Below are 12,256 nucleotides of genomic sequence, written 5' to 3' on the forward strand. Positions count from 1 at the left end.
GGTGCAGCTGTATAATTTTTGAGGGTCTGAGGACCCATGCCAAATCTTTTCAGTCTCCTGAGGGGGAATAGGCTTTGACGTGCCCTCTTCATGACTGTCTTAGTGTGTTTGGACCACGATAACTTGTTTTTGATGTGGACACCAAGGAACTTGAAGCTCTCAACCTGCTCCACTACAGCCCCACTTTAGGGGCGGGAAAACAACTAGTTGGCTGTCCAGGCCAGCTTTGCTGTTTGGACTGCACTTGCAAGTGTGGGACACTTGCGCACACTACCGGGAGACGAAGGGAATTGCACATGGGAGTTTGGTACGTGACGTCACGCAAACACACCCTTCGGTTTGGTGGAAGAGTAAAGATGGCGCCCACCCACGTATTGAGATGCTGTCAACGGGGCTTAGCTTGGATACCTGTTATTTTTATCGCCCTAGTCGTATGTTGGTCTTACTATGCGTACGTCGTAGAGCTCTGCATTTGTAAGTATAAAATGCTTTTCACTGCGAGTGTCGTTGTGTTATGGTTGATATTTGTGCTAGCTAGCTAACGTTTGCTGGCCACAGGAAGTGGATTTAGCGATTGCTGCCAGATAACAAAGGCTTGACTAGTTAGCTAGTTTCATCCTGCCAATGTAGCGCTATAGCTAGCCAAATAATCTGTTTCTGTAGCTACCTGTTAGCTAGCTAGCGAATTAAACTGTTCAATTTTAGCACTTCATTAAAAGCTATCATACATTGGTACAACGATAGCCTACCAACCTCAGTTATCTGTTATTCTGTCGTCATCTTGCCAGATGTAGAGAACTGTTCACATTATTTTCTACCTGCAACAATGTACCTAAGTAAAAGACGAAGAAGCAAAGATAAAGAATGCTTATTATTTGTTTCAAGTGGGCGTGGCTTCCCTCTCCTTCCTCTGCATTGATGTCCAAGAACTGGACAGGTGAACGCGTGCCAGGAATGCCAGAAAAATAATGTTGAATGGCTCAATGTCCACAGGAATGTGTCTTGTTGTTGCTAGCTGCATACAGTATGTCTGCATACAGACACCCACAACATACACCAGATGCAAGCGTAACATTATTTTATCTCCTTCCCCCCCTGCAGTCACCATCCCCAGCATAGCAGAAAAGAGTAAGTAGTGGCTATTGGATGGGATTGATTTCTACTTGTTGATTGGCTTTTACTGACATGGGCCCATTTGCTGCTCATTGGGATTGTTGCTCAAGGGCCATGGCGGAAGTTCGTTTTTATTTACTCTGGCTGGACTGGGCTCAATTTGGACACACGTAAACACACATACACACTGTAGACACTACTAAATTGCGCCCTTACACTTGACCTATGCATGTGCAGGTAGTCAAAATATGAATATCTGCTATGTTGAAGCCAGGTGTGAATGTGTCTCTGACTCTGTCTGTGTGTCTCTTACAGTCATCTACATGGTGTTCTTCCATCTGTCCTTCGTCATGTTTGTGTGGTCCTACTGGAAGACCATCTTCACCAGACCAGCCAACCCCTCCAAAGAGGTACCCTGCCTTTTTAGATACCTGCCCTGAAACATCCACAAGGCTGTAGCTCACAGCTTCACTGGATAGATGTCTGAGTAGATTTATTCCAATGACACAGGTGGATGGACAATGTTGCTAAGGGACTAACCATAATTTAAGTTTTTTTCCTGTCTGTTTTGTTTATCTCTCCTCTCCTCTCTCTGCCATCTTTCTCTCCTGTTAGTTCTGCTTGCCTAAGGCAGAGAAGGAGCAGTATGTGAAGGAGGAGAGACCAGAGTCGCAGCAGGAGATCCTGTGGAGGGCTGCCGCTAACCTGCCCCTCTACACACGCACCGGGGCTGGAGGTCTGTCTCTATCTGTCTTGTCTATCTATGTTTGTGTGTGTGTGTGTGTGTGTCTGTCTGTCTCTCTCCCAGTTGATTTATCCAGCCCTGGCCCGTTGAGTGTGTAGCTTATCAGTTGGATTAATGTGTTGTGTACAGCGATCCGCTACTGTGACCGGTGTCAGGTGATTAAACCAGACCGCTGCCACCACTGTTCTGCCTGCGACATGTGAGTCTGCTATTTCCTGTCTCCTCTCCTCTCTCTTCCAGTCTTGCTTTTCCTGTTGAATGGCCTGATTCAGAATGTTGTTTTTTTCATTCTTCTTTCTCTTCTCTCTTCTTCCATGTATTAGGTGTGTGCTGAAGATGGACCATCACTGCCCCTGGTATGTTGTCTGTTTCCTCACGTCCACAGTATATCAAAGTATTCTAATGTTCAGAGGAAGTATGATCATAACTCAACTTACTTTTTCTCTCCTCTCTCTCTCTCAGGGTGAACAACTGTGTGGGATTCTCCAACTACAAATTCTTTATTCTGTTCCTGTGCTACTCTCTGGTGTACTGTTTGTTCATTGCAGCCACCGTACTGCAGTATTTCATCAAGTTCTGGACAGTGAGTAATGGTCTCACATTCACTGCAGCCTGCATCTGTTCTGGCATCCATTGCTTTAGTCTTGTTATTCCCCACCCACCCATACATTCAATGCTGCAGATGTGGGTGTGTGTGCAAGCTTTTTCCCACATATAAGATAGTGTATGAAATGCTACAGTGTGCGTGTGTGTTAAATGCTACTATTTGTGTTTGTTGTAACCGCTTGGATTGTCCCACATCCTGCTGCTTAACACTGTGGTCTCACAGCTGTACTGCTTCACTGTTATGCAGCTCCCTCTTTCTTTCTTTTATCCCCCCCCCCCCCTTCCGCTCCTTGTTCTCTTAGTTCTTGGCCTCCCTCCCAGCTTTTCACATTTTGCTCTCCCTCTGACCCCCTCTTTTCCTCACACACATTATTATTGTTCTGTCTACCCCACTCCTCTCTCTGTTCATTTATACCATGTCCTCCTGTCCATGCCATCTCACCAGCCCTGACTCTGCCTGCTCCTCTGTCCTCTTTTAATACACCTTCTTTCTTACCTCCACCTTTTATTTCACTCCAGGTGACTCCTATATGATCCCTGAACCATTTTCCAACACTTCGCCACCTACCCCTCAATCTCTACCTTTCTTTCCCTCCGTCTGACCTCTCCTGGTGTCTAACAGTCTTGTCTCTGTTTGTACTAAAGCTTTGCCGGAGGAAATCGGCAGAGAACTGCCCCAAGGTAACCCAGCCTCCAGAGCCTTAGTGTAGCTGTTGCAGGGCATGAAGTGCACCTGTGGATGTTGTGTGATGGCGTTGTGTGTTTGCTGTGTTTTGTTGTGTTGACATGGTTATCAAGGCGCCCCGCCTCTCTCCCTCTCTCTCACCCCCACCCCTCCCTCCATGTGGTTTTTGACATTGACTCTCCCTCTCTCTCTTTTTCTCTTCTCCTCCTCTCCTCCCCAGAATGAGCTGCCAGACACTCACGCCAAATTCCATGTCTTGTTTCTATTTTTTGTGGCGGCCATGTTCTGCATCAGCATTCTCTCCCTCTTCAGCTACCACCTGTGGCTCGTAGGGAAGAACCGGTCCACCATAGGTAACACACACAGTCCCACACGCACTCTTTTTTTAAGGGCTCCCAAGTGGTGCAGCGGTCTAAGGCACTGCATCTCAATGCTAGAGGCGTCACTACAGACCCTGGTTCGATTCCAGGCTGTATCACGTGATTGGAAGTCCCATAGGGCGGCACACAATTGGCCTAGCGTCGTCCCTGTTTGGCTGGTGTAGGCCGTCGTAAATAATCATTTGTTCTTAACTTTACTTGCTTAGTTAAGTAAAGGTTAAAATAGAAATAACTCATGCACAGTCCCTCAACACACACACACACACTCATTCGCTCCTCAGACACTCACTCCCTCACCCTCTACCCCCTCTCTCTTTCTCTCACTCCCCATCTATCCCCCTCTACCTCTCTCTACACCCCCCCCCCTCTCTCTCTCCCTCAGAGGCATTCAGGGCTCCAGTGTTCAGAACAGGTTCTGATAAGAACGGTTTCTCTCTGGGCTTTGGGAAGAACATCGCCCAGGTGTTTGGAGACGAGAGGAAGTTCTGGCTGCTACCCATCTTCACCAGGTTAGTGTGAGGGGTGTCTCTAACCCAGAGTTTATCTTATCTTCTTTCTCCTCTCTACTGTGTGGCGTGATACGGTGTGGCGTGATACGGTGTGGCGTGATACGGTGTGGCGTGATACGGTGTGGCGTGATACGGTGTGGCGTGATACGGTGTGGCGTGATACGGTGTGGCGTGATACGGTGTGGCGCGATACGGTGTGGCGCGATACGGTGTGGCGCGATACGGTGTGGCGCGATACGGTGTGGCGCGATACGGTGTGGCGCGATACTGTGTGGTGCGATACGGTACGGTGTGGTGCGATACGACGGTGCGGTACGGTGTGGTGCGATACGGTACGGTGTGGTGCGATACGGTACGGTGTGGTGCGATACGGTACGGTGTGGTGCGATACGGTACGGTGTGGTGCGATACGGTACGGTGTGGTGCGATACGGTACGGTGTGGTGCGATACGGTACGGTGTGGTGCGATACTGTGTGGTGCGATACGGTACGGTGTGGTGCGGTACTGTGTGGTGTGATACTGTGTGGTGTGATACTGTGTGGTGTGATACTGTGTGGTGTGATACTGTGTGGTGTGATACGGTGTGGTGTGATACGGTGTGGTGTGATACGGTGTGGTGTGGTGTGATACGGTGTGGTGCGATGTGGTGGTGTGGTACTGTGGTGTGGTACTGTGTGGTGTGGTACTGTGTGGTACTGTGTGGTGTGATGTGGTGTGGTGTTATACTGTGTGGTGTTATACTGTGTGGTGTGATACTGTGTGGTGTGGTGTGATACTGTGTGGTGTGATACTGTGTGGTCTGATACTGTGTGTTGTGATACGGTGTGGTGCGATGTGGTACGGTGCGATGTGGTACTGTGCGGTGTGATACTGTGCGGTGTGATACTGTGCGGTGTGATACTGTGCGGTGTGATACTGTGTGGTGCGGTGTGATACTGTGCGGTGTGATACTGTGTGGTGCGGTGTGATACTGAGTCATGTGATGTGATACTTAGTCATTTGATGTGATACAGTCAGGGTGATGGACTGACGTTCCCATCACGGCTTGTCAACATTGACCCAGAACAGCCCACAGTCAGCTTGCAGCCAGAGGCCAATAAAAGGTAATAAAATATGATCAATAGGTCAATCAATGCCAACAAACGGCTGTCCGATTTAAGATTAAGCTGAAACCTGAGAACTTCTATTTGACATATCATCAAATATGATCTAAACATGTTCAGTAATGCATTATCAATCAGATGTTTTTAAATAGAAGATTTTCTTCCCAGTATTGAAGACGTCCCGGCCAGTCCTCTCAGCGAGTCTCAGAACCATCTCCTTGGCAACGAGCAGCATGCCAACAACGTCACAGAACACCTGGAGAATGACAGTAGGTATCTGCTCACAATTGATCTGTAGGTTCTGCTCTGAATGGTATTGATGGTAGCTAATGGATAGTTTTGGTCATAAAGACATCTGACCTCTGTGTTACAGCTGGGAGTGAGACCATCACAATCATCATGGAGAGGGAGTCATAACAAGGTGAGCCAACACGAGTTCTGCCCCTGACTACATCTGTCTTCTATGAGGCTAGATTTAATCAACTAAATGTATCTCTGTCTCTTCTCAGGAGAAGAAACCAGCCATCTAATATGATGCCTTAAGTATACCACCATTTTCTTTTTTTTGGCACCATTGAAACAGTCTCCCAACGCGTCCTTGTAGTTCCGAAAATGTCACACTCAGCATAACCATGGAAACGGACTCCTTTCACGCATCACCATAGATATAGCCTTGTCTTTTAATCATCAGAAAGTTACACAAACAACTATTTATGCAGTTGCACAGAAGAACCACGCACAGCCTACTGTAAGCATATTTTTATTTTAGTTGACTGTGACCCGATTGTCCACCCAGGACTGTTAATGGATCTCAGCATCACTTCATGATGGCAGGAAAAGTAATCAGTCTTCACACTTCAGAGTGGAGAATGCCTGTGCCAAAAGCTGACAGACTGGGTGTTAAATGGACCAGGGCTGAGGAAGGACCTGGACTGGGAGAAGACTAAATCTGAGCTGGGAGGTACTGGTGCATAATCATTTTGTACAGATTTTTCACCCAACGTTTATAAAATGGATGTTATGAAGCTGGAAGATATCACCAAGAAACCTAATTTTGTTTACAAATAATTTAGGGGTGTTTGGTTTGTACTATCGATAGACGTTACAAAGGGTGCCTAAAAGACAACCTGGACTATACAAAGAAGACCCATTGGAGGGGATGCTGGACTAAACCAATTTTAAAGTGAAATGGGGGGTCTCCAACCGGGTTTTGATCATGTCATCACACAACATGGCGCATTTGCACTCTCAAGATGACGTTTTATTATCCATCATGTTCTGCATTCTTCATGTCCAAAAACAGATTAAGAAAGGTGTGTCCTTGAGTGGGTGTGTGTGTAGTCAGATTTGTGAAGAGAGGGAAAGAGGGAGTGTCTGCATGAGTGTGTATGTAGGCAGATTTGTTAGGACAGAGAGAGAGTGTGTGTGTGCGTGCAGGCAGGTGCTTGCTGTAACTAACAGCCTAGAAGGATCAGCTTCAGATGTTAGTTGATGGATGGATTGATAGTTTGGTTTACATTCATTCCCAAGCTGCTGAAGGGTGTCTTATGTGAGAGTATACAGTATAGCCTCAAGCTCCTCAACCAGTTCTAGCTCATGGTCAAGTTATTACACGTTGATCAATGATTATTTTTAACGTATCAGAGACTACAACCTTGAACATCACTTTTTACGAAGGCTGTGTCTGAAATTGCACCCTATTTCTCCATATAGTGTACTTTTGACCAGAGCTATGTAGGGTTTGTGGTTAAACTTGTTTGTTATATGGGGAATAGGCTGTGATTTGATATCAGCCCAAGGTCACCATTCATTGCCAAATAAAGGGCTGACCAATCAGCTGCTCTGACCTCTGAACTGGGAGTGTTTACAACACCAGATGCCATAGAATTAGAATCATAGACCATTGAATGGGAATGTCCATTTTAGTATTCTAGTCATTCTAGTTCTATGCTTGATACATCTCTGCTCTCACGTCATTGGCCTGTGTCATGGAAACCAAATTAAACTGCTTATCGTTGTGACTTGATGTTTTTAAGGTTTACCCATATGTGCCCAGTGCCTACCTGTTGAGGCTTGGCCACCCTGCGGTACTGACGCTGGCCAGCAGGTGGTGACACCTCTCAGCTGTCTAGCGACCTTCTGTTGTACAGTACTTGTTGTTCCTCCAAAACGAGGTGCCTCACAGTTTAGGTCTAAAGTGGACCAGTATGTATTATATGCAGTAAGATTCCCTGTGATGTGAAAGTGTTCGGGGCTCAGTTTGCGTGAACTGTGAGGTGGTGGTGTAATGTGTCCATGTGTCAAAACAGCTGTGATTGGAAGGTGTCAGTGACAGGGGTGGACAGAATCTGCGGGGGGGGGCATATTTTCCTCAACTGGTTTTAGATAAATGGAAAAGCGTTTCAAAACTTTACAGTTTTATCCTTAGTTGAAGTCAAAGTGAAGACCACCGTTATAAAGGTAGTGATATAGGACATTTCCCGTAGATTACTCCTGGCCATAGCAATGTACAAGTTTACAGACCAGAGGTGTGGGGTAAGTTAGTTGTAGGCATAGAGGTGTGTGTCATTGCGTATTGTAGTTTAAGTTCTGAATGTAATAAGGAGGGATAATGATGATATTTTATACAGTTATGGAACCCCTACCTCTAGGTTCTTGTGTAATTCTGGAACGATTGGATAGGTATAAGCAATATGGTGAAAAACTACCACCATATTGCTTATACCTATCCAGTCCTTTGCATCTCGACAAGTGCTCTTGGTTGAGTGGTAAGTGATCCAATTTGGAATGAGGCCTTTGAGTGTGTGGCCTTTTGAACCTCCTCTAGTTGTTCTTTCATTCTAGTTTGAACTCCTGACCCCGGCGATGGTCATTGTTTGTTTAGTTCCTCCCTCATAAGCCAATGAACCGAGACAGGATTATTTCACTCAGAATGGTGACCTTGGTTATACTGAGGTAAGGTTGCTACCGGACAAGGTTTATAAATTCACTCTGCTGGAACTCCGAATAGTTATCCCTGTGTTCTACACTTTGTGTTCTAGAACCCATAATTAAAATGCTGTTTCTTTTCATATGGCCACTTTTTTCTACCTAATAGATTTACTTCCAGCTACACTCTGAACTACTTGACCCAGAGACTAAGAAGTCGTTGTTTGACATTAATTGGAGTGCTCTGTTTTAATTCTGGGAGAATACACTTCATTAAACATACGTGGCCTTTACATTAGATTTGGATCAAAGTCTGTGTAAATAACATGCGGCTAATGCTCATCAGCATGGAGCTCAGCTGGAAATGTGTTTATGGGGATAGATGGGAGGTTGTGGTGTTAAAACAGCCATATTATTTATACAACTAGATCCATTTAGTTTGACCCTACAAGACTCCATCAACTGTTCCCATCATTATACCTGAATCCACAATAGTGACTCCTGTCAAAACGGAAGAAGATTCAGATCATTCTTGTCATATTTTAGGGGGGTTGATTTGACTAACCCACACCCATGTGTCTTCTGCATGTACAGTGCAGATGTATTTGTACTCTGCTTATTGCAAGCTTTGACCTATAATTTTTTTCAATGTCATGTTTTACAAAGTGTACTGTGTGTTATATATATATATATATGATAATGTAAAAAAAGGGGGAAAAAGGTGTCAGCCTATCTATTTTTCTTGTCTGATTTGAATTTTTCCTGTTCCTATTTTGTGAATGAAGTACATGCCTCTATAAACTATTAACGTGAAAAAAATAACAATAAATGTTTTTTAAAACCTGCAGGCTGACTCTTATCTTTTGGAAAGTCACAATTTACAGTGCATTTGGAAAGTATGCAGACCCTTTTCTACATTCTGTTACTTCACAGCCTTATTCTAAAATGAATTAACAATTTTTCCCCCCTCATCAATTTACACTCAATACACGGTAATGTCAACGTGAAAACAAGTTTGTAGAAATTTTTGCACATAAAAAACATACCCTATTTACATAAGGAATCAGACCCTTTGCTGTGAGACTTAACATTGAGCTCATGTGCATCCTGTTTCCATTGATCATCCTTGAGATGTTTCTACAACTTGATTTTAGTCCACCAAGTTCAATTGATTGGACATGATTTGGAAAGGCACACACCTGTCTATATAAGGTCCCACAGTTGTCAGAGCAAAAACCAAGCTATGAGGTTGAAGGAATTGGCCGTAAAGCGCTGAGACAGGCTTGTGTCGAGGCACAGATCTGGGGAAGGGTACCAAAAAATATCTGCAGCAATTGAAGGCCTCAATCATTCTTAAATGGACCCATGGAGCATCCAGCTGCGACAGAGGCTGGGCTCGAACCCAGAATCTCTGGTGGCACAGCTAGCACTGCGAGGCAGTGCCATAGACCACTGCGCCACCCGGGAAGCCCTGTGGTGGAATTATCATGCTTTCTGGATGTTTTTCAGCATCAGAGACTGGGAGACAAGTCAGGATCGATGAACAGAGCAAAGTACAGAGAGATCCTTGATGAAAACCTGCTCCAGAGCGCTCAGGACCTCAGACTCTGGCAAATGGTCACCTTTCAACAGGACAACGACCCTAAGCACACAGCCAAGGCAACGCAGGAGTGGCTCCGGGACAAGTCTCTGAATGTCTTTGAGTGGCCCAGCCAGAGCCTGGACTTGAACTGGACTTGAACCCGATCTAAAAATCTATGGCGAGACCTGAAAATAGCTGTGCAGTGACGCTCCCCATCCAACCTGACAGAGCTTGAGAGGATCTGCAGAGAAGAATGGGAGAAACTCCCCAAATACAGATGTGCCAAGCTTGTAGCATCATACCCAAAAAGACTCGAGGCTGTAATCGATGCCAAAGGTGCTGCAACAAAGTACTGAGTAAAGGGTCTGAATACTTATGTAAAATCTTAACCTGTTTTTGTTTTGTCATTATTGTGCGTAGATTGATGAAGGAAAACAACATAAAAAAAAAAATCCATTTTAGAATAAGGCTGTAATGTGGAGAAAGTCAAAGGGTCTGAATACACTGTAACATGGCAAAGTAATAATTTTCTTTTACAGCACGTAATTCACATACTACTAGAAAATTGCACATAGCAGTTTTCTGGTGCTCTAAAGGGTTTTGACACTGCTCTAAAGCGATTGGAATTCTCTGGTACTTTTGTATACTTTTTAGCCCGTAGTTCTGAAAGTAACACTCACGAGCCAAGAGTGGTCCCCAAAAATTTCCTAAATTACATATGTGCACCACTTCATTGCTCTTTCTCTCGCTCTGTTGTGTGTGCATCATGTGCATCTTGCTAGCTGTCACTCATATGGCGAGGGGCCGAAGTTCATTGGTTGACCTCAAATTGCTAGGGGGCTGGCCCACGTGGGGTGGGGGGGGGATGGCACAGCACAGCTTCCAGAAAAGTTGCTTTCAAACTAGGGATTTAATGGCTAATTGAGGTATTTCTTTCCATAGACTATGCATATATGAACTACACATTGACATATCTAGTCCAAAGCGGGAGGTTTCAAAAATACTTAGTTGCCAAAGTTCCGGAGCACATCTTTAAGAGTGAAAGGTAGACAGGAGTCAGTCTTGGTATTGCAACATTGGTTAGTCACTCACACACACACACATAATCATTCTAATTTCATCATAATCTGCAAGAACACACACACACTTACGATGGGACCCATCCCAGGTTAGTCAGAGCAGTGCCACTGATCATTATCATGATCCTCATCATCCTCTCTCCAGACCTCTAACACTGTTGTACTGGATTGCTACCGTGTTACTTGCCTGATTATGTTAAATGCCCAGTGCAGTCAAAAACTAGATTATCCTGTGTTTATTTCCACACTGTGAGGTTGGAATAATATTTTGAAAATGATTATAATGCCCTTTTAGCGTAAGAGCTGTTTGAAAGAGCTTTGGCCTGCCTGGTGCCATGAGTTAATACACCAATAAGAAAGAGTTCCAAACCTCTCTGCTAATAACAGCTGGTTGTAATTTTCCCCCTCCTTACTTAGACCACTCCCAAGCAATCCTAGCACAATTCTTGCTTGAGAAATTGCTCTTAGCTAAGAAGCTATTAATATAGGTTCAGAACGTTTGTGAAATAACACAGTTAAAAATATATGGCAAAATGAAATCAAACTGGATGGACATCAGAACTAGTTAGTGGAGGTTAGAGGTGGAGGCCAGGACTTAAAGCAAACAAAATAGAACTATTGTCAAATAAATTGTGTCTGTAAAATGTATATAGCAGTGGTTACCAAACTTTTTATAGTCCCGTACCCTTTCAAACATTCAACCTCCAGCTGCATACCCCCTCTAGCACCAGGGTCAGCACATTCTCAAATGTTGTTTTTTTGCCATCATTGTAAACCTGTCACACACACATTATATGCTACATTTATTAAACATAAGAATGAGTGTGAGTCTTTGTCACAACCTGGCTCGTGGGAAGTGACAAAGAGCTCTTATAAGACCAGGGCACAAGTAATAATATAATCATAATCAATCATTTTGCTCTTAATTTAGCCATTTGACATATAAAACTTTTTCTTAATTGAAAATGGTGAATAACTCACCACAGATTAATGAGAAGGGTGTGCTTGAAAGGATGCACATAACTGCAATGCTGAGTCCCAGTCTTAAATCATGTTCCACACATGGTCTGTGCCTGTATTTAGTTTTCATGGTAGTGAGGGCCGAGAATCCACTCTCACATAGGTACTGTGGTTGCAAAGGGCATCAGTGTCTTAACAGCACGATTTGCCAAGGCAGGATACTCTGAGCGCAGCCCGATCCAGAAATCTGGATTTGATTAAATTCAATTTTCACAGAACCGCTTGTTGCAATTTCGATGAGTTCAGATATCGGTAAGTGGACCGGAGGCAGGGCATGAAAGGGATAACGAATCCAATTGTTTGTGTCATCCATTTCGGGAAAGTACCTGTGTAATTGCGCACCCAACTCACTCAAGTGTTTTGCTATATCACATTTGACATTGTCTGTAAGCTTGAGTTCATTTGAACCCCAAAAAAATCATACAATGATGGAAAGACCTGTGTGTTGTCCTTGTTAATGCAGACAGAGAACAGCTCCAACTTCTTAATGATAGCCTCAATTTTG

General features: G+C 44.4%; 1 protein-coding gene across 2 annotated transcripts; it reads left to right on the forward strand.

Annotated features, from left to right (window-relative positions):
• Positions 1–332: 332 nt before the first annotated feature.
• zdhhc20b (zinc finger DHHC-type palmitoyltransferase 20b) lies at positions 333–8,915 on the forward strand. 2 transcript variants are annotated; one of them, XM_065007075.1, is made up of 14 exons: positions 333–474; positions 1,102–1,128; positions 1,429–1,523; positions 1,729–1,849; positions 1,988–2,057; positions 2,182–2,214; positions 2,321–2,441; positions 3,110–3,145; positions 3,370–3,502; positions 3,912–4,038; positions 5,053–5,142; positions 5,311–5,411; positions 5,516–5,563; positions 5,652–8,915. In XM_065007075.1, exons 1-13 carry the CDS (start codon positions 357–359, stop codon positions 5,557–5,559), a joined length of 1,116 nt encoding a protein of 371 aa, XP_064863147.1. In that variant the 5' UTR covers positions 333–356; the 3' UTR covers positions 5,560–5,563; positions 5,652–8,915. The 2 variants fall into 2 exon arrangements, with proteins under 2 accessions (XP_064863147.1, XP_064863146.1); XM_065007074.1 differs by lacking the exon at positions 3,110–3,145.
• Positions 8,916–12,256: the final 3,341 nt, after the last annotated feature.

Source organism: Oncorhynchus nerka, linkage group LG22, assembly GCF_034236695.1.
Source record: "Oncorhynchus nerka isolate Pitt River linkage group LG22, Oner_Uvic_2.0, whole genome shotgun sequence".
In the NCBI taxonomy this organism is placed as follows: domain Eukaryota; kingdom Metazoa; phylum Chordata; class Actinopteri; order Salmoniformes; family Salmonidae; genus Oncorhynchus; species Oncorhynchus nerka.